Genomic DNA, 26,498 nt, shown 5'->3' on the forward strand with positions numbered 1-26,498 from the left:
ACCTGTGTGGAGATCAAGACTGTGACAAAGAGTTCTTGTTCTCCTAAAGAGGTTGCAACTGTGATATAGAGTTGTTTTAGAGAAAAATCAGCTGTGTATAGAGTAGGTTGTTCTTAGACTTAGTTGTGATATAGAACTAAGATGTCTAGAACTGCAACAGTGATGTATTTTTGCTAAATGAACTCTTATGGATAGGACAAGAGATCAACTTGATTGTTTGTAAATCATTGAGATTAATTTCAGTTAATCATGGTGCTGTTTTTCCTCAATGAGGTTTTTTTCACTGTGAATAAAATTCCAACACTGTGTTTTACAAATCAATAATCTGTTTGTGCTGCATAAGAGTTGTTTGTTCACTCCTAGGTATCTGCATATGGTAAGAAATTAGAATATAGATCCCAACTATATTGACTGTCCAACATGTTGTTTGAACATTTTCCTTTTGCGCATATTTGACAAATTTGATGATTTTCTTTATGACAAGAAAACTTTCATCCGATGAACCCAAACCGCAGCTAGTTACCATTCCTCCAGAGTCCAGAAATGAGTTCTTCTCACTTTCCAGCATGATGAGTTGATGACAGATAAAAATTGTAGAGATGAAAATAGCAGCGCAAACTTGTCAAATCAACCAAAGGTGGAACAAACTTCCTGACAATAACGTACAGTTAGACCATAGTTACAGTTGCAAAAACCACTCCCAAGCCAGCTACTTTGTGAAGCATGACATCTGTTATACAGGTCCAAACTGTATAGCTTAATTTGTGATTATGTTAAGCTAACAAAAAATAAGTGAAATCAGATCCGATGCTGTAGCAGCAGGTCTGACCTTGTCATTTTACGCACATCAAATTTCCAGGAAGGCACTACCAAAATAAACTTTTAAGTAGCTAAACACGCTTTGGGGATCAAATTTTTTAACTTCACTTCATCAAGGCAGCCTTGAAGTTCTTCCATGTCTGAGAAATTCAACGCCTGAAATGTCCCAAAATGTATCACTTTCAAGGTATTAACGAGTTTTCAAATGATGAAAGTTTGTTTATAGTATATCACATTTCAATATATCAACGGCAGTAAAATGCTCCAACATTAACTTTATGAAAAAGCCAAAGTATCTTACTGTTTTGTAATTATGTTCCATAGGTGCCTTTCAGCTGAGAGAAGTTCATCACTGCCGCCTGTAGATAAAGAAATCTTCATAAGCACTTTGCGGAGTTCCAATGATGATTTTGCAAACAGAAATTCCAATTAGTTTCATAATAGAAATTATAATCCAGTTGGGAGCTGAGTGCATAAGAACTTCCCACCAAAGCAGTAAGATCACTTTTATTGACAAGATTGTCCTACTTGTGCAAGAATAATTTTTTAATTTGAAGACAAATTTAAGTAAAGAATAAATAGAAGATTAGGTGATCCAGCATTAGATAATAGATATATACCTAGTATGATCTGACTTGCTTTAGCCAAGCTCCCCTGCTCATTGCAAGGTCTCCTTTAATATTCTACCACCTAGAATACAAGCCCCAAATATCTGCTCCATCTCCACTTCGAATTATCTACATTTACAAAGAAAAACATGAATGTGTTAACCCAAATAAACCGTTTAAAATAACTATACTACCAGGACCTGATCGATTAGTTATAGGTCCAGATCAGGTTTATATTTGCACCGCTTTGCTTCAAAATCAAATACATATATCTTTACTTCCTCTAAGCTCATTTTGACAAACTGCGATAACATGTAACTAGACAACTATTACATTTTATTTTTTTGTACAAATGCTCATTAAAAAAGATGTTAAGGAACGTGTAAGTTGAGAGAGCTGAACTAGATAAATGCATTAGAATATCAGTCATAAGTAAATTAGTATGGATAACAAAAATATTGGACCTACGTGCTTACATGGGGACAAAGGCCTTCCTGTTACAAGCGTTTTGGTGTGTACTATTAAATCTGTATATAAGGAATGTGGCATATTTTGGGCCAGTGTGGTGCTTTCCCTGGTCCGTATCTCTTCTTTAGCAGAGGACAATTGGAGATATGCAGTTGTGTCAGTGAAATAGGCAGATCCTCCTCTGGAATGGACGCTAGCTTTGGACAATCTTCAATTCTAAGAGATTCAAGAGAGGTGAGAGACTGAATGGCCTTGCTGGATAGGCGCCTTAGCTTTGAGAAGTCTCCAATTCTGATTTTAATGAGAGATTTAGGGAGCAGCATCTCCATCTCCTCTGGTGGAAATGACACCATTTTTGGATCTACACCCTGGATCCACAACTCTTTCAGGGAATTGAGTCTGTGCAACTGCAATCCCCACTCAGAGAGTGGCTTGCAACGTAAGGGGTTCACAATGTAAAGCTCAACAAGGTTTGGGGGAAACCCCTCTTGTAGAATGGATGCCAAACCTTCACAGTAACCAATCCACAATGTCTGAAGAGAGGTGTGCTTGTTCATTCCTCTGGGGAAAGCTTCCAAGCTATCACAATTGTAGATAAAGATGCTTGTCAGGGTGGAGTCTCCTGTTGGCAACCCTCCACTTGGGAAGGAAAGCAGACTTCCACAATCCATAAGAATTAACTGTTGAAGATGGCTGAGGTTGTATAGGCGGTTTGGTAAGGATTTAAGATTTGCACAACTCTGTATGACAATATACTCAAGACAAGTTTCACTGTTGAACATATCTGTTATCGACTCCAGTCGTTCACAATCCCTTATGTGAAGGTGTTTAAGTGCCCTGGGAAGTTGGCCCTTGGATGATAAGCATGTAAGAGATGGGCACTCCCATACCTCCAAATACTCAAGACAAGATGTATCATCTTGCATCAAACAGTGAGAAGAAGAAGAAGAGGATGAGGAACCCTCCACATTCTCCCCAACGAGTAAGTTCAACCTTCTGCATTCTCTTATTCCTACTCTCCTTAGACTTGGAGGTATCTGGTACTTTGCAAAACACCTAAGAGAATCACACCTTTCAATCCACAGATCTTTAAGCGAAGCTGGCAAACATTCTTCGGAAATAGAAACTAGACTTTCACACCTATATAAGCGAAGCGCTTGAAGTGATGTCAGGTGACGTAATTCAATAAGTTTGGAGTTTCTTTCAATAAACAAACTACGAAGAGAACTCAGGTGCTGCAGTATTATATCCTCATTCTTCCAGGAAGATGATGATTCCTCACTATTAGTAATTCCCAAACCTTTAACATTTCTTAAGCCCCTCATGCATTCCGCAGATTTTTCAGTTTCAAGTCTCAACACTGACAAATTTGAAAGATACATATGTTCAAGTAACTCAAAGTCAACAGCACCTCTAAATACCACCCCGTAGCAGTCATGGACTTGTAATGCACAGAGTTGTGTATAGTTTGAAACAGAAACAACCAATTGGGGACACCTAATGACAGAAAGCATTTTCAAGGAAGGAAAAACTCCAATTCGATCTTCTTCACGAGGGAACCATCCCTTCCAGTGTTGCATATCCTCAAACACAAGATTCTCCAGTACTGGAAAAGATAAGGTACCCTCTCCATAGAACTCAACACCAACACTTTCCACTTGAGACATTCCTCTAATGAAGAGTTCCTTGAGAGAAGGTAGTTGGCCAAGTTGTGGCAAGAATCGACAATTATTAGAATTCTCTAACCTCAAAAGCACCAGATCAGAGAACAAAGGATTACGTATCCATAATGGCAATTCCAAACCACCATAGCCTTTTATAGTAAGCTCTTTGAGGTTTCTGTGAGGCTTTAACATGTCCAGCACATCTGAATCCTTTTCTTCTCTGCCACTCCATTCTAGTTGCAATTTATCAATCCCTTCCTTGCATATTAAGTCAGCCCTTCTTGCATCATCCACATCACTGACATTTTCTAATTTTGAGAGGCACAATGTCCCACGAAGAAGATGAAGAGGGCCTATCTCCTTCACACCTGACTCCCTAGCTTTGCCCACCACAAAACAGGATAATGTTTGCAGGTTGCTCAATTTACCTAACTGGGGAGGCATTCCTTCCAAAGAAAGCATGCTAGAATTGTTGAGATGACGTAGCTTAGATAAATGGCTAATGTTTGAAGGTAAAGCCTTCAATTTGGAACAATTATCCAATAGTAACGTCTGCAAGTTGTAAAGAGAGCATATTGAATCAGGCAAACTCAGTAATAATGTGTGAGAAAGATCAAGGTACCTCAGATGCTTCAGTCTACCAATTGAATCCGGCAGTTCAGTCATTTGATAGCCATTAAACGATAGCACCCTTAAGTACTTCATATTTGGCAGTAAATGAGAAGCAACCTTACGAGTCTGATGATTCTCACGACCATGTGAAATTGAAATTGGTAGGAAAGTCCGCAAACGTTTGGCTTTAGAGAAGGTTTCAAATTTTTTTACCCCATCAAACTTGCCAGATATATAAGTTGCATGACGAGTCTTTGGAGAGCATCTTCCATCCAGATTATCCTCCAATCTGAAACAAATATCTCCTGCAGCCCACCGTGCCAAATCACCAACAAGGTCATGCATTTCATATCTGGAATTATTCTTGCTTGACTTCTGAAACAATGACCGAGACAATAGCTCCTCAAAATAGTCACCACCAATATCTTCCATCTCCTTACTTCCTGTTTGATGAAGGAAACCCTCTGCCATCCACAAGAGTATCAACTGTTTTTTCCCAAATTCATATTGATTGGAAGTATGGAGCAATATGCAAAGCACCTCTTCAAGTTCGAAGGAAGATAATGATAGCTCAATTTCAGTACTGTCAGAATGTTGCTCTCGTGATTTGATGTACTCCACAATTTATCATCCAATACGTCTTCCCAACTACCAGCCTCTTTACAGCGTAAAATACCACCAAGAGTCTTTGCAGCCAATGGCAATCCATTACACTTGTCAACAATCTTCTTGCAAAGCAGAGTAAAATTCGGTGGTCTATTGCTGTTAATATGTTGCTGAAATACTTCCAAACAATCCTCATCCGAGAGTGTCTTCAAATTATAAACATGAGTTGCTCCTATCAATTTCGCAACTTTTTCTTCTCGAGTAGTCACCAGTATCTGACTTCCTGGTGCTCCAACACGAAAGGGAGACTGGAGCTTTGTCCATGAGTCATAATCACAAGTACTCCAAACGTCATCCAGAACAATCAGAAACTTTTTGCCTGTCAATGCCTCGCTAAGAAGATCCTGCACTTTACTGAATTCATCTAAATCATCAGAATCCCGGGATGTTACTAACTTGAAAATCGTTTTCGTAACTCTCTCAAGACTGAAGCCATCAGAAACAGATACCCACACCTTTGGATTGAACTGCCCCATTTCCTTATCATTAAACACATGCCCTGCAAGTGTGGTCTTGCCAAGCCCCGGCATACCAACAATGGCCAAGACTTGGAAATTGGTGGTTAAACTAGGCTCATGATCTTTTAACAAGTCAACTATCACTCTCTTGTCATCCTCCCTTCCAACCACAGGTCCATCCAACACATATGAACTCAGCAACCTTTGTGATGCCCGAGGGTAACATGGATCATCACTATACACTAAACCCAGCTTATCTTTTCTTTCAGATATTACTTTTAATCTATCAGCAACGTCCTTTATTTCAGAATTCATGTTAAAGTTGAACTTAACACTCGAAAAGAGGCATTGTACCTTGTTTGTGCCAGCCCCATTTTGGTGACTGATCACCAAGAGCTGGGTGGAAAAGGCGTCCAAGATGTCATCAATGTCAAAAGCCAAATGCATGAGCTCATCCAGCCACAGCTTCACCGCCTCGCTTGTGAGTTGCTTCTTCTCAGCATCCTGCAGCACAGCTCCAATTGCAGACAGAGTTGTACCCCATTTCTTGAGCTTCCTCCCAACCCCGTGGAATTGACCGAAACTGAGCAAGTTGTGCGAGGTTAACCTCTCCAACAGCAACTGAACAAAAGCGCCCAGAAGCACCTCCACCACCATTTCTGCAAAACTCCCAAATGAAATCCAGTCCTACTGTTGCTGTTATTAGCAAGAAAGAAAGTTCAAAAGTCAAAGAAGTGCAGCGCGGTGGAGTCAAGACTTGGAGGAATGACTGCATGAGTGAACCAAAGGGTGCCAGGGTGGTCTCGGATGACGTGCGTATACACACACTTGCGGCATTAAATCCTCGGAATCCAAGTGGAGCTTAATTAAGGTAAATTGAAAGGAAAGCAGCCAACGTTGTTTGATATACCCAAGGTTTAAAATATCTATATAGATAGATAGATATAACAGACTTTTCAAAATGGAAAATAGAGGTGACAAATACGTCCGGCCCGTTTATTTATCGTGTTTGACTCAAGCCGACTCATTTATTTAAACATTAAGCCCGACCTAATTTATGGCCTAAGTTTATATCGGCCCATGCTCGGGTCCGTGCCGGGACAAAAAGCAGGGCGACACGGCCCATTAGCATTATAAGACACAATTCGAATAAAAAATATTATGTAATTAGAATATTTGTTTTATATAACTATTTAGAATGGTAAAATAAATAAAATACTACAACATATTTTATAATCTTATTTCTAAAACGTTACGTATGTCAAAACACTGACGTTTTGTTCACTACTTTGATAATATTTGTGAAATATTATAGTTAAAATAATGAAATTAAAAAGAGATTTTAATTTAAAAGTTCTAATATTCAAGAATAATATGATAATTGTTTAAATATTTATATAAATAATATATAATTATGTGTTAACGGACCAGCCCATGAATTTATCGTATCCGAACTGTGCCGTGCTCAAAACGGGCTTGAGCCGAGCCCAGCCCATGGGCTAAAATACATTGATCTAACCCAGCCCATTACAATAACAGGCTCGCGTTTTTCAACCTATTTGCCACCTCTAATAGGAAATATCCGGATATATCGAGAATATGAGAGAAAAAAAATTCAATTAAAAAAATATTTATTATTTTTATTAATTTTCAAATAAACTGATAAATATATGTTAACTTCATCTGACATGTCACCTCACACACCATCAGGGATGAATATTAATCTTCAAACATTAGAGGGATGAATATTAATCTTCAAACATTAGAGCAAAGTGCCGATAACGTAGGAAATCTGAAATTAGTACTCATCTTTTTACATAATCCCTTTATATATAAAGAGAATGGTAATTATATCATACATTATTATGACAATAATGACTAAACGTTACATAATAACTATTGAATGCTAATCACTTAATCACCTCTCGTATGTTATGTCGACAAAAACAGTGTTTTTCCTTCAACACAGATGTATAAGTTAAAACAAAATAAGTTTAAAGAACAGTGGTTACGCTTGAAACCAACCAGGCATAATTTGCAAATGCAATGTCCTGACAAGACAAATAACTATGTTTCTCAAATTACAATAATCATGGAAATGTCTCGACATTGGGTCTCTGACTCTATCATTGGGGTTCCATCGGTAAAGATTTGAAGTACAAGCAATCTCAAGCACCTAATCAACCTGATTCATGATTTGCTAGTATCTATGACTGCCAACCTACAGTAAGAATACTATATGGCCTGTCCCACTCCTGATGTTTGAACATTGCCGTTCGATCATATCTGGCAAAACTGATGATCTGCTCTATAACCAGAAATACGGTTTTCGGATGAATCTAAAGTGCGGCTACGATTCCCCTAGTGTCCAGATAGAAGAAATTTGAGTTCTTACTTTCCATCACGAAGACAGATAGAAGTCGTAGAGAGTGAGTTTTTCCTATCCGTACAAACTCGATGAAGATCCAGTAATAGGCCACCACTGTTCCAATGATTAGAAGGATAATGGCACAAACAAGCCAATCAACCAAGGTGACATCCTGGCAAAAACAATCACATTAACCTTTAGATTATAGTTGACAGTTGCAAAAGCAGTCCCAAGCCACTTACTATGATTGTGAAGCAGGACATCTGTTATACAGGTCTGAATTGGATAGCTTGATTTGTGATTATGGAAAGCTGGAAAAATAAATTTGATATAGAAGCAGGTCTAACCTTGTCTTTATATTTATATCAAATTTACTCAGCAATACCGAAAGAAACTCCTAAGCAGACACGTTTTTAGAATCAATTTTTAACTTCACTTCATCAAGGCAGACTTTAAGATGTTGAAGTTCTTCCATGTCTGAGAAGTTCCCTGCCTGAAATGTCCCAAATGTATCAGTTTCAAAAGTATTAATGAACTTTTAAGTGACAAAAATATCTTATGGTATGTCACATGTCAAAAGATCAATGGCAGTAATACACTTCAACACTGTCTGAAAGACCAAGCATCTTACCTGTTTGATTATGTTCCTTAGGTGCCTTTCAGCTGAGAGAAGTTCATCATGGCTACCAGTAGATGAAGAAATCTCCATATGCACTTTGCAGAGTTCCAAAGACGATTTTGCAAACTTTTTAAACCGGTCTCTGTCTTTCCACAAATCAGACCCCTGCAAATATCCTTGTGATTAGCATTATAAAGAAAATGTGATTCAAATTATGACAAGTTTTAAGGGTTTAAAAGACAAAAAGGAACCATGAACCAGTCAAAAGAAGACAAAATCCATATAACAAGTAGAGAAATCAATTTGTTTATATTTCCTGACATGTCGAGTGCCCAAGAACTACATAACCAACGTAAAGAAAATACTTTCCTGACAAGATTGTCGTATTTGTACATAAATAAATTGTTGAAGTTTTTCTTCATTCAAGCAAAAAGTATATAAGGATGAGGAGACCCAGCAATAGAGACCTGGTATGATCTGACTTGCTTTAGCCAAGCTTCTCTGCACATTGCAAGGTCCCCTTTCATTTTTTGCCATCTAGCATACAAGCCCCAAATGTCTGCTCCATTTCCACTTCGAACTATCTACATACACCAAAAAAAAAAAAACATGACTACGTTTTCAGTGTAAACATGAATCCTTTACTCAGATAAACAGTTTGACATAGCTAAATTACAACGGTCATCATTTTGTAAGTCCAGACTAGCTTATGTTTAGGACCCGACATTTAGGACATATTTGAAGGGAAAGATGGAAAAATTGAAGCAGGGCTTTAATATATGCACCTCTTTGCTTCAAAATAAAATACATATAATTGCTACCTTTAAGTTTATTTTGACAAAATTGCAATAACATGCAACTATTACTTTTTTCTTTTGTACATGTGTGAAAATAAATCTTGCAGAGATGTCAATACCTTAGATTGCCCCATCTCATTCAACAGAGGAAGAGAGAAAAAATAGCACAACAGACACCGACATATATAATGGCGACGTGTAAACCATGAATATAAATATAATATAACCAGAGATGATAATGTAATAGAGATTTTAATACCGGCCTCATTTCATTGTAACAAAAGTAAAGGAGAAAATGAATTTACTGGTAGTAAGTGAACAAGAATGTCTTGAAATCTTATTAATTGAAACATCTTCGTTGATTTTTCATGTTGGATCCTTTAGTTATGTAGAGAACTCATAACAACTACATGTCTGAATTAGTTGTAAATCATAAAATAAATGAACCAAGCAGCAGTGTACTAAGGCCAACAAATGATAAATTAGTGCAACCATCTCAACAGCTTGTACCAGATAGTTTATCATCTTAAACTATATACATAGTTGGGTTCAGGAAGCACAAGTAAAAGTGAATTGCACCTGTTGTAGAACTTTTCCAAGAAATTCAACTAAGTGCTCAGCTTCCCGAGAATTTCCCACCTCAGATTCCGCATTTGCAGTCCCATTAATGAGGACATTGTGCTTGTTATCAGTCATTGCTGAATTATGTGAAGCCATGCTTTCCACCTCTGTCATAATTCTTTCCAATAATTCAGTATCAATTCTCTTATTATTAGTAAGATCCAACACCATCCGTGTAGCTTCTAGAGCCTATAAGAAAAAAAAAACAAAAAAGCTTAGAAGTGATGATAGAATAACATGGACTCCCTAGGATGATATTGAGAAGTGAACAGCATCTAGAAATTATGGACCTTATACATGACGATTTGCCAAATTACTTACTACCACTATGTCATATTTATTTATTTTTAAGTTGCTATTAATTTTTTTTTCATTCCATACATCTCTGCCATCATCCAGAAAAACTAATTATAGCACTGACCACAGACAGACACAGACACAGACACAGACACACACTTTCTTGAAGGAAAGCACTTGCCTGAGAAATATTTCCAACATCTAAAGCAACATGGCTGTAGTTCTCCCACAGTTGATAGCTGTTTCGTCTGTCACCAGTGATATAAAGTGTCAATTAATAAAAATGAAATAATGGCGGGGGGATGCAATTATGGGGAGAGAGAGAGAGAGAGAGAGAGAGAGAGAGAGAGAGAGAGAGAGTGTGTGTGTGTGTGTGTGTGTGTGTGTGTGAGGTGCCAGTTTGATTATAGAAGAAGGAACCAACTTGAACTTTAGCGCCTCTCTAAATGCAATAAAAGCTTCTTTACTCTTCCCTTTTATCATATGCCTGCATAATTGATACAGCAAGACTTAAAATATTGTTGAGAAGAGCTGCTAGAATACAAATTATCAATTGTGGAGTATCATCATGTATAATCAGATAATAAACATAATCAAAATGACCCATTATTCATTAAAGTATCACTTATAATGCATGGACTACACAGAACAAGTTCTATAGGTATTTCTGGTTCAAATCCCTAAACCTTAGAGCTTGAACATTTAAAAAGGAAAAAGGTGAGTCCAGTGGAAAGTAGTCGACATCGTGTAAACACAAATTTTATCAAGTATATTCCAAAAAGAAAAAGAAAAAAAAAAGTGGGATACAACCCCTGCTAAAAGAATTTAACAAAAAGTTTCGGTGATACTTTCTATTTCTATACATAGCTGATGACCCTATTAATTATCGAACATCTAACTTCAGATATTGAATCTAATATATTGTTAAATATTAACAATAACCAGACAGAACTAAAAAGAAACTCGGAATGGACATGCAAGGGGAAAATGACATACAAACAGGCAACATTATTCCATGCCTCCCCATTTTCAGGATCAAGCTGAACAGCCCGAGTAAAGCCATCTAGTGCCTTCTCAATATCCCTATCCTGTAATATTGTATAGCCACTCAGCGAAAAGTTCAACAATTGCAGAAAAGACAAATGGTAAAATAGGTGCATGACGTAGTATCCCTATTACCATTGCGACACGTGATAGCATGTGTATAATGATAATATTAGAAAATAACTAAAACTAGTAACATAACATTTTACGGATCAAATAAGCTACCTTTAATGCAGCAGCCCCCAGTGCAAACCAACCATCAGGAAACAGAGAATTCAAGGCCATAGCAGACTCCCTGGATATGACATACAGAATACCATCGCCATCAATATCGTTAATGGGAAAACGAGAACAAGACTATTTAAACAAGAGTTGTGAAGATCATCAACCAAACAAATTCATATGTAGAAAGCAGAGAGGATGAGAAAGGCCTGAAAGATCAAATACCACAGAAGTTTTGATATTCTATATTCCCCCCTGTTGTATGCACTGCGTGCAAGAGACCGCTGTAATGCAGAACAAGTAATATTAGGAAAAGTGGAAAAGTCAATAGAATTGATTGAGGAAGCGTATGATGTAGGATGGCATCACCTTAGCCCGGGCTGATCTATCATTTGAAACTTCAAGGGCCTTTTTGAAACAGGCATCATCATTAGTAACATCACCCAGTGAGCACCTACAAAACGTTTCCAAGTAAGCAAAATTATGTGGTCTAAATACTGTCATGCACATATTAAGATTTGTTGGTGAACGGGCGTAGAAAAGAATAACTAAGAGAATCAAAATTCATACACATTGATGTGTCTATAGATACAAGTATGATGGGCTTACATATGCTAAAAACAAAACTGTATTCATTCGCTAAACAAAATTGAAAGGAAGCCCTACACATACCATAACCTGGGGTCATTAGGTGATACAGAAAGCCGTGTCTTGATCAGTTCAACAGCCGCTGCTTTTTTCTCCATTAAGCTGTTTCCGATATAATATCTCACATGATTCAGTTTGGAAGCGAAGCATGAAAATTAAAAATAATACATAAAAGAGGAAAAAGGCTTTTTGATGCGTTGCTTCATACCTATAGCAGAATATTAGGTTATCCCATAATTCCAGGTCCTCGAAAATTTTGACTGCCTCTCCTACCAGACCACAACGAATACAAAGTTCACCGTATTCCCTAAAATGGAACAAGAGCACGGAACAGCAAGCATTGTTAATAACAAACAACAAGACAGGAAAAATAGAAATCAGAAGTCAACGAAAGACAGAGGATATACTTCCGCAAGGCTGAAATTGTAGGGTTATATATCCCATAGCAGAAAGGAATCCTTTCTGCCACTCCTGGAGTGAGCTTGTTGATACCCTGAACCTGAAATAACAATCTTTTTCTGAGTTTCTACTGTAAAAATTGAAAATATAAAAATATATAAAAAATAAAACAAGCCTTTTCCACAACACTAACTGGGGATGTTGAAGTACTAGAGATAGAAAACAATAACACCCCAGGCACTGATGGTTCAAAGTCAACGTGTTAAGAGAAGGAGAGATCAGAAAAATGCTTGATCCACCAAACAGCTTAAAGTAATGAAAACCACTGTCTTAAAGTTATACTTAATTTATGTATATAAAGTATATGATTACATGCTTATCTACAACATTCATTAATAAGTTGCACAGCTTGTAATCATAATTTTGGCATATATAAGCGATACTATAAGAAAGTAAATTACGTAGGTGATTATAAATGACAATTCTTGAAATTTAAAATCAAATTTTCTTTAACATTTTCCGACAAGAATGTCTCAAGTACTTCGCAGAGCTTGCATTAGGCCCTCACTTCTAACAGTTTTGAGCTACTAATTAAAATGGAACAGTAGATTTGGATAATCCACTCGAGCTGGATATATTTAAAAATAGAGATGAGCACTGAATAAGAAAAGCAGATAATAGCCATGGTACCATTTCGTATCTTCAATAAAGATGCCAGACCATACCAATGATTCCATCATCATCAAAGCACGTTCCTTGGTGTGACTGCGTGTTGACTCCCACCGAATACGTAGGGCATCACAGCACCGTCGTATCTGATGAAAGGTAAAGAATTACATAATTTAAAGAGAAAAATTTAAGATCAACAATAAACCAATTAAGGGTAAGTTCTAGGAACACACCATTGCAGTTCAGGACTAAAGATTTCATGAAGCAACCTTATTTCAGTATCAGTCATTAAAAGTATGCAGATCTACATAGGATATATGCTCATTTCAGATTATCCATGTTTCTGGGCCTTGTAATTGTAGAACACTAAACTTACATGATCTATACCTTATAGTGAGTCAACACCTAAATTTATGTCAAGCGAATTAGAGTGGAGTTTCATTGTCAGGAACTCTCTTACAACCAATACAACCGCTTTGATGGCATTCCAAGTAGTATTTTCATAGCTACTAATACTACTACCAGATATATCAAGTTTAAACAGCAAGATATATCAAGTCTACATAGGATATATGCTCATTTCAGATTATCCATGTTTCTGGGCCTTGTAATTGTAGAACACTAAACTTACATGATCTATACCTTATAGTGAGTCAACACCTAAATTTATGTCAAGCGAATTAGAGTGGAGTTTCATTGTCAGGAACTCTCTTACAACCAATACAACCGCTTTGATGACATTCCAAGTAGTAATATTACTACCAGATATATCAAGTTTAAACAGCAAGATAAATCATACTGAAACTAACCTAAAAACAACTCAGAAAAGATACTTTCAGTTCCATTGTCTTACACACCATATCAAACTTTCACAATATGGAACAACATTTATACTCGTCGCCCAAAAGAATGATGGCCTAAAAGTGACAAAATATAGTGAAATTTAAATGTCATTAGTACAAAAAAAAAATCGATACTTACAATAAAATTAGATGATAGCTGAGAATCAATTGCCTCAATGTATGGAGCCATTTCCCATCCTGAAAAATAAAAGTTTGGGTTGGTGAATAATCAGAAGTCGGAACATAAATATATTAGTATGAAAAACTAATGTTCATGAAGAATAAAACATTAAAACTAGTTTGAATGATGAATAAGTTCAATGTAGAATGTCATAACAATATGGCCAACATATTTTGATTACTATTACCAGCTATACATGGAATTTCTAAAGAAAGAGTCCTCAAAATATGAACATCAATAAGATCATAAATTCACTTATATTAAGATACAAGGTCACCTTCTCAATTGTAAATGTCTATGGTTCCCTTCACCAACAAGGGCTAAGACTCGGGTTTTTAAGTAAATTCAATTTTCTATCAGAAGTAGAAACTCGAATATGTACCATTAAGAACTCTTCTACTACATGAACAGACTCAACCATACAAATCCCTAAAAAGAAATAAATAACAATTAATAAAGGATACTTACTCTGCATCTCATCATGTCGCGTGCTCTTTTCAATTAAAAGGCATTTAGCCAGGATTACTGCCTGATGGATCGCACTCAAAGCGTCAGTAGTAGTACCACCAACTTGAATGCCCTCTGATATAATTCCAGAATTGCTCTCATTCTCTACCAACCTTGGAGTCAATAATATATCAGATGCCTCATGGGATGGCTGATCAGATGTATCATTGCTGCTGATAGAATCGTATATATGGGAGCTAGGGCTTACAGAGGGACAGAGCGGCCCAGTCTTGGACAAAGTTGTGTCCGCTAAAAGAACCATTTGTGCTTTTGGTTCAACCTTTACAATGAAATGATGTGCAAAGGTAAGCAGCAAATCTGAAGATGTAAATACAACGTTTTACACACATTCAACATTACCTGATGTATGGTACGGAACCCAAGAACCCCGGTAACTGAAAGCTTTAATCCTGCTGCTGCTTCAGCTGAGTCAAAAAGCAACCTGATACCGAACAGTTGACCCCCGAAAAAAGGAAAAATTATTAAAGAAAAAAATGAATCAAGAAAGTATAAGAAAAACACAATCATCCTCTCATTATTTTAATAGATGGCCCTGTTTTCATAGTAGGTTACAAGAAAGTACATGCACTTGAACCAAAAAATCACCAGCAAGATCTCCATTAAAACTCAGTATCTCACCTGCAGGAATCAACTCGTGCATAAATGTACTCTACCATTCCAGCTTCCAGGTGAATCACTGAGACAAGTGTTGCACCCTCGCCATTACACAAATCGCTACCCCAATAACTTGTTACTTTCTCCAAGGTGCCAAAATGATTCAAAGATTCACTTGTGTAGACATGCAAAAGGTCGAACAGAGATGAAGACCGATCGTCGAGAATGCGCTGATGGAGAAAGGTGACCCTGGCGAGCCACCATGAAAGGCTCCTAATTCCATATGCACAAGACCCACTTCCTTCAAATAACAAATCTTTCATCTTCATGACCAATATCTTTGCATAAATTATATACTACAAAACAGAATAATGGTCCACATGTCAAATAACCGCCAAACATGTAATGTACAATACTTGGCACTAAACCTAACGATTTGTTTAGACGAGGTGTTTACTTTGAGAAGAGATTTAAAACACATAGATAAAGAATTTCCCAGGAAACAGCCAAATAACAAAAACCCTACATCAACCCTATCATGTCCCAATTCTCATCTACATATGCTCACAAACTCCCATATATATTTCCAGATGGTTGGTTGACAGAGAAAAAGCTACCCAACACGGAATATACCTAGAAACACCTTTTTCTGAAACCAACTCACTAGGCGTATCCCATCCAGGTTCAAATGTAGTGATCTGAACACATTTACACAATGACTCATAGGAAAACCAAACCGAACCCCCATTTCCCAAGAGCAATGCAAAAGCACATTCACCACTGCTTCAGTGGTTAATTGGTCTTTCTAGTAGGTTATACATGGTAGGTAAGATTTGGAGCAGCATCTCCACGAGTAAAGACTCCCTGATCTTCACAAAAAGTACAACTTTTTCTCTGGCAAACAACTAAAGCTTCACGGCTTCCAAATAACACAAAAGAAATAGCATTTCCTACCTATTAAGGCTAATTTATAACAAACCACTTTAAAATGCAATTCCAAAATTTGCTTCAGAAATTTCGAATTTGGCGATATATGTACATATTCCGAAACCAGAGCAAGGTTAAATGAATAAATACATAAACAAATAAAAATGAAAAGAAGAGAATACCTGAACATTATAGACCTTGCCAAGCAAGTCAGAGCCAGCAGCCATGAGCTGATTACGCGCCCAATTGTCCCACTCATCATCACACAAGGCCACTTCCACCGGCAAAGGACACCTCGGAAACCCCTCCGACGGTCTAGGGTTTCCAATTTCCCCAATTAATATTAGAAATTAAAATAAAAACAATTCATTCAAAATTTGAATCGAACTCGGAGTCACTCACCCGGTCAAGTTGGACTGAGTGAAAGCGAGCAAGGCGGCGACGGCGACGCAGAGGACGACGACGACTCTATAGGCCTTGTCCTTGTCATTATCGTCTTCTTCGGATATGAACGACTCGACGCGGCGGAGCAACTCGGAGTAGACTCGGTCGGGGCCGTAGAGCGAGTCGGAGTCGGCGAGCTTGAAGAGGAGTCGGTTGGCATCGGCGGAGGTGAGGGCGTCGAGGTACCGGCCGGACTCGATGGAAGTGAGGAGGGAGGCAATGAGAGGGGAGAGGGGGTGAGGGGGTGAGGATTGATCGGAGGGTGAGGGATTGGGTGGCGGAGGAGGGGAAAGGAGGGTGCAGCGGAGGAGGCGAAGCTCGTAGCGGCGGAGGAGAGAGAGGTCCGGCGAGGATTCAGACATGTTGTCAGGAACTAATACTAGAGGGGGAAGGGAATTTGGAGGGTTAGGGTTTTAGAAAAAGAAAGGGTTTTATTTATTGAGAGTGTTCCGAAATGAACCGGACCGGGCCGGCTGCTTTTGACACGGTTCAGTAAGCAGTTCAGTAATGTATAATCTCGCCTAAACGTTAAGAGCAGTCTAGCGTTTGAGGTTTCTACATTTACAAATGGTAGTTGAGACTATGCATTTGAGTTCAGAGTGCAGGGTTTAGGGCATATGAACTCATGAGCTTAGTATATGGTGTTGGGAAAATTAGAAATTGCAGCACAACTTGGTGTGACAATTCGTAAATGTACTTTGAAATCAACCGCTCTAAGCTCATTCTCATTCTCTACTTTTTTTATTTTTTATTTTTCATCAAAATGAGGGCAAGTTGGTTGAAAAAAAATAACCTGCGATCATGGAAATAAGATGAAATCTAGTTTCAGAGCATAAATTATACCGATAGATTGTAATGAGCACATGATTGTATCAACAAATCAAAAAGGAGATTAACAAAGGCTAGTTTCCAAAATTGTAAAAAACTTTGAAGTATCAGTTCCCTAAAAACTTCTGTTTCTTGGCAGTGTTCATGTAAGGTTTGAGAACCCATTCATTCTGCGCTTCATTCTGATCTACTGTCCCCAACTTAATCTGCAACAGAAAGCCAGAAAGTTAACAAGGTTATATCAATGAAACTTCCCAGAAGAACATCCACAAAAATGAAATCTCATATGGGTACTAGATATAATATGGCTCATAAGCAAAGAAAACTGTCGTTCTCCATCAATAGATGAAACTGGCCAGCTGTTTACACACACCACTTCGATCCTGAGGTGACTTTTTGGGTTGTACTCATTTTGATTTTAACTTTAAAAGTGAAACATTATTCCAACCATTGAAAATGATTGCTTGGTATGGTACATGCGCATTTCCGGTCTTAGGCGGTGTTTGGGTTGAGCAAAGATGAGAGAGAGAGAGAGCTGTTGTTGAAACAATGTCTATTAGATGCCCCGTGTGGTGTGGATGTAAAATACTAACCTTGAAAAGTTTCAATTCAAACCGGGGACCAATCTCTTTCAGCTCAATGGATTTAGGACCTCCAGGCTTGTCATAAATATGATGCCTGTAAGTTCTCAAATTGTTAAAACGTGTGTGCACACTTGAGGCAGAGCAGATTAATAGATCAGAAAATATCACTAAGTTATATGCTGGATACAAAGGTACAACTACTTACTAAATCAATACTAAAAAGTGAATCAGACAACAAACCTGAATGAAATGTAGTCCTGGTCATTTGTGAAAGTGATTATGCGTTTTGTATCTGGCTTTGGCACCGGAAAAAGATGCTTTAGAATATTTGATGTCCGCTCTCCCAACTATCAAACAATCAACAATCAAGAAAAGATAAATATATAACAAAAAAGTTAATAGCATGCCAAAATTGATGTGACTGTGTTTGTGTGTGTGTGTGTGTGTGTGAGAGAGAGAGAGAGAGAGAAGCTGTGTCCCAGTATATTACCATCAAAATATGTGACTGAAGCACCAAAATGAAATTAAGTAGGAAAAATGGTACTTCTAGCAGGTAAACTTGAATTTCATTGTTCTTAAAGACATATTACTATCTTTAAACAATTATGTTGCCAGTATACTTGGTATAGTAAAGTGTGCAGAGAATAATAAAGATAGAGTAGAAATCTTTAGATGATATATGTGACTGAAGCACCAAAATGAAATTAAGTAGGAAAAATGGTGCTTCTAACAGCTAAACTTGATTTTCATTGTTCATAAAGACATGATATATGATACCTTAGTTGTGAAATTATTAATTATCAAATGTGGATAAGCCTGCGGCACCGTTCCCATGGCTTTCTTGTCCTTGATGTCATGTCTTGACACCTATAAGTAGAAAATTAGTATCAAACTGCCCGCTAAAAAACAAATGAAGAAAAAGAAGGGCAAGATTAAACATAAACAATCAAAATAGCATGGTGCACCATTAATGTTGATCTGTATCAACAACTACCTCTCCCTATGATATTTTTAAATGTTATTTGCATCAGGAGCTGCTACATTAATGGATTTTCCTGGATTAACTGGGCAGAAAATAGTGGTCCATGGATTTTATTTGGGTTGGTCAAATTTTTTGCTTGATTTCCAATCTGGGATCCAAGTCATTTGATTATTGCACTCAGTAAACTACAGCTTCCAGTAGTTGTAAAGCTTTGACGTTTTTGGTGGGTTCAAATAAACAATTTACCTTTCCAGTATAACTAACCCTTGATATAACTAACATATCTCTTCCATATGTGCTGTTTACAGTGACCAAAAACCGTAAATCTTGTGGCAAAATTAAACCCGCTATAACTGAAAAATTGTCAATCACCATTTTGAAACACGGTCTGCCTATTGCTTTGAAATCTATATCAGTGAGTTACTTTTTCCTATATCTACTGCTTAAGTCCCAATAAACCTGATGTCATCTGGATTTTTCAGCTGTCTTACATCAGTTAAAATATCAATATATTTCCTGCAATGACACGAAGATTAATGACACTACTTACCACATTGCATAGTTGAAAATAAGCCGTTGGTCCAAAAGGAAGGTGGCATACAATCAAACCATCAGGTTTACCACGATGTTCATGTACCAACACAAGATCTGAGTAGTCATGTGCACGACAACTTTCAACAATTTCAGAAATAACCTGCATAGTTTGGATTTAAAAAAAAGTTATAGTTCTCAACAATAGAAGATGGCCAACAGTATTTCTATAACCTATAGTCCACATACCAGGTAACACTACCCAACTTTTATCTCAGATAACACTAGGACAAATTTTATCCTCTGCATTTCTCCAGTGTTATCAATTTTTTACTTTATTTTATCTTATCTTTCATTTTGTCTATACTTCTTGCGGACTCAAGTAATGCCCCAAGGAGACCTCTTAAGAGGATTTTATAAGTTATGAAAGAGCAGTTATTGTTTTAAAAGAAGAATTCAGGATAAGAAGTAAACAATATAGCTCAATGATCCACAAATTTCAACATAATTGAAGAGTCAAAACTGTCCGTGATGTAATTACCAAAGTTACCTTGCTAAGATGAAATACAAGTGTAGAATATCGTTTATGAATAAGGCAGGGAAGAAAAAAAATTATGATGTTCCAAACAAATCACACTGAGACAATTAGCTTCAGTACTTAAGGATGAATTCATATGGACATAAAGGACATGACTAGCAGACAGCTAGCAAGTCCTATGGTTGTAAATAAAAGAATTATGGAAGTGAAGACCAGAAACAATATAGGCCAATATTTTCACAGAATAAGAAGAGAATTCCAAGGTGTAATATGTGTATTGGTATATTTCAAATCCATGTTCATATTTTAAATCTCCACATAAGAGCTACACAAGTAAACTTCGAAATTGTCGTCCAAATGCAATATTAAGAAACCGCAATACATTAAAAGACAATCAGGAAAATAATTTTTTTTAAAGATAATCTGCAAAACAGCACGCTAACCTGACCACCACGATTCACTACTTGTGCATTAGGAAATACAAGTTTCAGTTCCTGCAGCGACATTTATAATAAAAAAATGTTAATAAAACTACAATGCATGATTCAACATGAAAAGGATGCCGAAAGTGCATCTAAATGACTAATTAATATGATCTGCAAAGAAAAAAGAGGCCAGGCCAACCTTTGTGAACTGTATTAGTGGAGCACTCGGATCTCGGGAAGTAGTTAGCAAAATTTTGGGATCTCTTTCTGATGCTTTGGCATACTCATCATCAATATGTGTCCTTGGGACTAGAGTTTAGAAAATGCATGATGAATCAACAGCGAGATAAATCGTACAAAGAAAAATCAAATAACAATCACACGTAAAATTATATATCATATATTTATCAACTGCATGTTAAGGAGCAACTTAAAAGATTTCAAGTACACTAGAGTGAAAACCCATCTACTTTCTGTTAAACCAGAGTCCAGAACTACATATTAACTGTAATCCCCATCAGTTTGGAATGAGATAAAATTGAGTTTTCTTGAAGGCTTGGAGAGTTGCATCTCTTCTACCCTATTCTCTGTCTTCTCTACCCTAAAATCTACTCCTTAATTTCTTTAAAACCTCAGCAGCTAAAACCTTTACTTTCTGCAACTTTAAATTTTACAACACGCATCCAAAATCATCAAAACCTTGCGGTTCAACCTTGGAGCTTTCTTTGTTTATATATTTACTTCTCTAGAAGAACAGAGGCATCAAACACAACATTTTCCTTCCTCATTAATCGAACTCGTACTAGATCATCAAAACATCAGCCCAGGTATCTCCAGTACCGGATTCAATTCCCAAATGATCATCTCTCTAGTATATTACCAACAAAACCTGAAAAACTACTGCAATTTACCGCTTCTATTTAACAACAAAAACTAAAATCACTACAATTTCAATTAACTGCCATCTGAAAAACAAAAAAGGTTCAAGCTTCAAACAGTAATTGCATTCAGTTAGACTACCAGCAGTGTTCTCATCTTCGAGATCGATTTCTTGACGAAGCTTGGCCTCCTCATTTCGAAGCTCAGTCGGAATCGGTTTTCCCTCTGCAAAATTTGAACAAAACAATCAGAAATCGACCGACCCCAAAATAAAAATCAAATCTTTGAGCTGAAAAAAAAATGAAGAAACCCTAAATTTACCTTGTAGGGCTTCTCGAATCTTGCGCTTCTTCTCGTACTGGGTGCGTTCTACGGTCTCTTTACTCTTCCGGAACAAGTACTCCTTCTCTAACCTCGTGTTTCTCCTCAACATTTTTGCAAGGGAATTACAGCGATTTGGATGCTCTCGCTGGTTTTGGGGTTTAGGGTTCCTAGGGATTTTCGGCTCCTCTTCTGATTCAGCGTCAGGGTTTTAGGACAAGAGCAAAGGCGAACGACGCCGTTCCTAGCTACCATTTACACACGTTGGCCTCGGGTAAAAAGGGCAAAAATGCTGATTTGCAACTCAAATTTGGTTGAAATTGTCAATTTGCACCATAAAATTGTATTAAGTCAATTTATCTCCTAAACTTGGTAAAAATTGTCGATTTACACCCCGAACTTACATTTGAGTCAATTTACCACCTAAACTTGGTAAAAAATTGCTGATTTGCACCCTATCAGTTAAATTTAATGTTTTCAATCCAATTTTAAGTCGCATGTCATGCATTTAAGGGGCAGTATTGTCATTATATATTTATTCATATTTAATAATGAAATAAATTAATAAAATTACTTAAGATGAACACTTGTTCCAATGTTTTTTTTCGAAACATGTTATTGATTTATATATTTATTATTTTATGTGATATGGTATGAAAAGATATTAGAAAAATATAAATAAATAAATACATTGAAAATTAAAAATAAAAGTGTGTTCCGAGAGAATTACTATTCTACCATTGTTTATGTCTTAATCTTATTAGGTTTCCTGTTAGAGATAGATTCGCATCTCTGTAATAGATTAGGACTCCGAATCCTACGGGATTGTGGTTATGTAATGTCTATATATTGGCCTCATTATCAATCAATAAACGGTTACGTTCTGTTCTATTACGTCGTTATTATTCTCATTTTGTTCCTCCTACAACAATGTGTACATATAAAAATATATTTATACCCAACACACTATATTTGAATGGGTGGAAAAGAGAAAAATTTATACCCAAGCACCGTCGTATCTGATGAAAGGTAAAGAATTACATAATTTAAAGAGAAAAATTTAAGATCAACAATAAACCAATTAAGGGTAAGTTCTAGGAACACACCATTGCAGTTCAGGACTAAAGATTTCATGAAGCAACCTTATTTCAGTATCAGTCATTAAAAGTATGCAGATCTACATAGGATATATGCTCATTTCAGATTATCCATGTTTCTGGGCCTTGTAATTGTAGAACACTAAACTTACATGATCTATACCTTATAGTGAGTCAACACCTAAATTTATGTCAAGCGAATTAGAGTGGAGTTTCATTGTCAGGAACTCTCTTACAACCAATACAACCGCTTTGATGGCATTCCAAGTAGTATTTTCATAGCTACTAATACTACTACCAGATATATCAAGTTTAAACAGCAAGATATATCAAGTCTACATAGGATATATGCTCATTTCAGATTATCCATGTTTCTGGGCCTTGTAATTGTAGAACACTAAACTTACATGATCTATACCTTATAGTGAGTCAACACCTAAATTTATGTCAAGCGAATTAGAGTGGAGTTTCATTGTCAGGAACTCTCTTACAACCAATACAACCGCTTTGATGACATTCCAAGTAGTAATATTACTACCAGATATATCAAGTTTAAACAGCAAGATAAATCATACTGAAACTAACCTAAAAACAACTCAGAAAAGATACTTTCAGTTCCATTGTCTTACACACCATATCAAACTTTCACAATATGGAACAACATTTATACTCGTCGCCCAAAAGAATGATGGCCTAAAAGTGACAAAATATAGTGAAATTTAAATGTCATTAGTACAAAAAAAAAATCGATACTTACAATAAAATTAGATGATAGCTGAGAATCAATTGCCTCAATGTATGGAGCCATTTCCCATCCTGAAAAATAAAAGTTTGGGTTGGTGAATAATCAGAAGTCGGAACATAAATATATTAGTATGAAAAACTAATGTTCATGAAGAATAAAACATTAAAACTAGTTTGAATGATGAATAAGTTCAATGTAGAATGTCATAACAATATGGCCAACATATTTTGATTACTATTACCAGCTATACATGGAATTTCTAAAGAAAGAGTCCTCAAAATATGAACATCAATAAGATCATAAATTCACTTATATTAAGATACAAGGTCACCTTCTCAATTGTAAATGTCTATGGTTCCCTTCACCAACAAGGGCTAAGACTCGGGTTTTTAAGTAAATTCAATTTTCTATCAGAAGTAGAAACTCGAATATGTACCATTAAGAACTCTTCTACTACATGAACAGACTCAACCATACAAATCCCTAAAAAGAAATAAATAACAATTAATAAAGGATACTTACTCTGCATCTCATCATGTCGCGTGCTCTTTTCAATTAAAAGGCATTTAGCCAGGATTACTGCCTGATGGATCGCACTCAAAGCGTCAGTAGTAGTACCACCAACTTGAATGCCCTCTGATATAATTCCAGAATTGCTCTCATTCTCTACCAACCTTGGAGTCAATAATATATCAGATGCCTCATGGGATGGCTGATCAGATGTATCATTGCTGCTGATAGAATCGTATATATGGGAGCTAGGGCTTACAGAGGGACAGAGCGGCCCAGTCTTGGACAAAGTTGTGTCCGCTAAAAGAACCATTTGTGCTTTTGGTTCAACCTTTACAATGAAATGATGTGCAAAGGTAAGCAGCAAATCTGAAGATGTAAATACAACGTTTTACACACATTCAACATTACCTGATGTATGGTACGGAACCCAAGAACCCCGGTAACTGAAAGCTTTAATCCTGCTGCTGCTTCAGCTGAGTCAAAAAGCAACCTGATACCGAACAGTTGACCCCCGAAAAAAGGAAAAATTATTAAAGAAAAAAATGAATCAAGAAAGTATAAGAAAAACACAATCATCCTCTCATTATTTTAATAGATGGCCCTGTTTTCATAGTAGGTTACAAGAAAGTACATGCACTTGAACCAAAAAATCACCAGCAAGATCTCCATTAAAACTCAGTATCTCACCTGCAGGAATCAACTCGTGCATAAATGTACTCTACCATTCCAGCTTCCAGGTGAATCACTGAGACAAGTGTTGCACCCTCGCCATTACACAAATCGCTACCCCAATAACTTGTTACTTTCTCCAAGGTGCCAAAATGATTCAAAGATTCACTTGTGTAGACATGCAAAAGGTCGAACAGAGATGAAGACCGATCGTCGAGAATGCGCTGATGGAGAAAGGTGACCCTGGCGAGCCACCATGAAAGGCTCCTAATTCCATATGCACAAGACCCACTTCCTTCAAATAACAAATCTTTCATCTTCATGACCAATATCTTTGCATAAATTATATACTACAAAACAGAATAATGGTCCACATGTCAAATAACCGCCAAACATGTAATGTACAATACTTGGCACTAAACCTAACGATTTGTTTAGACGAGGTGTTTACTTTGAGAAGAGATTTAAAACACATAGATAAAGAATTTCCCAGGAAACAGCCAAATAACAAAAACCCTACATCAACCCTATCATGTCCCAATTCTCATCTACATATGCTCACAAACTCCCATATATATTTCCAGATGGTTGGTTGACAGAGAAAAAGCTACCCAACACGGAATATACCTAGAAACACCTTTTTCTGAAACCAACTCACTAGGCGTATCCCATCCAGGTTCAAATGTAGTGATCTGAACACATTTACACAATGACTCATAGGAAAACCAAACCGAACCCCCATTTCCCAAGAGCAATGCAAAAGCACATTCACCACTGCTTCAGTGGTTAATTGGTCTTTCTAGTAGGTTATACATGGTAGGTAAGATTTGGAGCAGCATCTCCACGAGTAAAGACTCCCTGATCTTCACAAAAAGTACAACTTTTTCTCTGGCAAACAACTAAAGCTTCACGGCTTCCAAATAACACAAAAGAAATAGCATTTCCTACCTATTAAGGCTAATTTATAACAAACCACTTTAAAATGCAATTCCAAAATTTGCTTCAGAAATTTCGAATTTGGCGATATATGTACATATTCCGAAACCAGAGCAAGGTTAAATGAATAAATACATAAACAAATAAAAATGAAAAGAAGAGAATACCTGAACATTATAGACCTTGCCAAGCAAGTCAGAGCCAGCAGCCATGAGCTGATTACGCGCCCAATTGTCCCACTCATCATCACACAAGGCCACTTCCACCGGCAAAGGACACCTCGGAAACCCCTCCGACGGTCTAGGGTTTCCAATTTCCCCAATTAATATTAGAAATTAAAATAAAAACAATTCATTCAAAATTTGAATCGAACTCGGAGTCACTCACCCGGTCAAGTTGGACTGAGTGAAAGCGAGCAAGGCGGCGACGGCGACGCAGAGGACGACGACGACTCTATAGGCCTTGTCCTTGTCATTATCGTCTTCTTCGGATATGAACGACTCGACGCGGCGGAGCAACTCGGAGTAGACTCGGTCGGGGCCGTAGAGCGAGTCGGAGTCGGCGAGCTTGAAGAGGAGTCGGTTGGCATCGGCGGAGGTGAGGGCGTCGAGGTACCGGCCGGACTCGATGGAAGTGAGGAGGGAGGCAATGAGAGGGGAGAGGGGGTGAGGGGGTGAGGATTGATCGGAGGGTGAGGGATTGGGTGGCGGAGGAGGGGAAAGGAGGGTGCAGCGGAGGAGGCGAAGCTCGTAGCGGCGGAGGAGAGAGAGGTCCGGCGAGGATTCAGACATGTTGTCAGGAACTAATACTAGAGGGGGAAGGGAATTTGGAGGGTTAGGGTTTTAGAAAAAGAAAGGGTTTTATTTATTGAGAGTGTTCCGAAATGAACCGGACCGGGCCGGCTGCTTTTGACACGGTTCAGTAAGCAGTTCAGTAATGTATAATCTCGCCTAAA

The 26,498-nt window shown here is 37.3% G+C and overlaps 3 protein-coding genes across 9 annotated transcripts; all 3 read right to left on the bottom strand.

Moving 5' to 3' along the window:
* Positions 1 to 315: 315 nt before the first annotated feature.
* Positions 316 to 6,055, bottom strand: LOC126803059 (putative disease resistance RPP13-like protein 1). Its single transcript, XM_050530807.1, is given in 5 exon segments — positions 316 to 975; positions 1,121 to 1,178; positions 1,440 to 1,556; positions 1,904 to 4,650; positions 4,653 to 6,055. Coding segments are annotated over 2 exon segments (4,002 nt in total). The 5' UTR covers positions 5,953 to 6,055; the 3' UTR covers positions 316 to 975; positions 1,121 to 1,178; positions 1,440 to 1,556; positions 1,904 to 1,948.
* Positions 6,056 to 7,227: 1,172 nt separating this feature from the next.
* On the bottom strand, positions 7,228 to 26,365 carry LOC126803890 (uncharacterized). 7 transcript variants are annotated; one of them, XM_050531610.1, is made up of 21 exons: positions 25,931 to 26,365; positions 16,234 to 16,366; positions 15,149 to 15,480; positions 14,870 to 14,951; positions 14,471 to 14,789; positions 13,961 to 14,019; positions 13,036 to 13,125; positions 12,319 to 12,410; positions 12,120 to 12,218; positions 11,936 to 12,013; positions 11,633 to 11,717; positions 11,489 to 11,547; positions 11,267 to 11,336; positions 10,994 to 11,085; positions 10,422 to 10,484; positions 10,179 to 10,245; positions 9,659 to 9,889; positions 8,750 to 8,866; positions 8,295 to 8,447; positions 8,011 to 8,156; positions 7,228 to 7,835 (listed from the first exon to the last, which is right to left on the bottom strand). In XM_050531610.1, exons 1-20 carry the CDS (start codon positions 26,332 to 26,334, stop codon positions 8,061 to 8,063), a joined length of 2,721 nt encoding a protein of 906 aa, XP_050387567.1. In that variant the 5' UTR covers positions 26,335 to 26,365; the 3' UTR covers positions 7,228 to 7,835; positions 8,011 to 8,060. The 7 variants fall into 7 exon arrangements, with proteins under 7 accessions (XP_050387567.1, XP_050387566.1, XP_050387568.1 ...); XM_050531609.1 differs by lacking the exon at positions 16,234 to 16,366 and adding an exon at positions 25,711 to 25,843; XM_050531611.1 differs by lacking the exons at positions 15,149 to 15,480; positions 16,234 to 16,366 and adding exons at positions 24,626 to 24,957; positions 25,711 to 25,843.
* On the bottom strand, positions 17,316 to 21,808 carry LOC126803891 (uncharacterized). The gene is made up of 9 exons (XM_050531614.1): positions 21,584 to 21,808; positions 21,404 to 21,487; positions 20,583 to 20,692; positions 20,402 to 20,452; positions 19,440 to 19,583; positions 18,685 to 18,774; positions 18,148 to 18,254; positions 17,917 to 18,001; positions 17,316 to 17,529 (listed from the first exon to the last, which is right to left on the bottom strand). Exons 1-9 carry the CDS (start codon positions 21,693 to 21,695, stop codon positions 17,431 to 17,433), a joined length of 882 nt encoding a protein of 293 aa, XP_050387571.1. The 5' UTR covers positions 21,696 to 21,808; the 3' UTR covers positions 17,316 to 17,430.
* Positions 26,366 to 26,498: the final 133 nt, after the last annotated feature.

The sequence above is a fragment of the Argentina anserina genome, chromosome 7 (assembly GCF_933775445.1).
Source record: "Argentina anserina chromosome 7, drPotAnse1.1, whole genome shotgun sequence".
Taxonomy (NCBI): domain Eukaryota; kingdom Viridiplantae; phylum Streptophyta; class Magnoliopsida; order Rosales; family Rosaceae; genus Argentina; species Argentina anserina.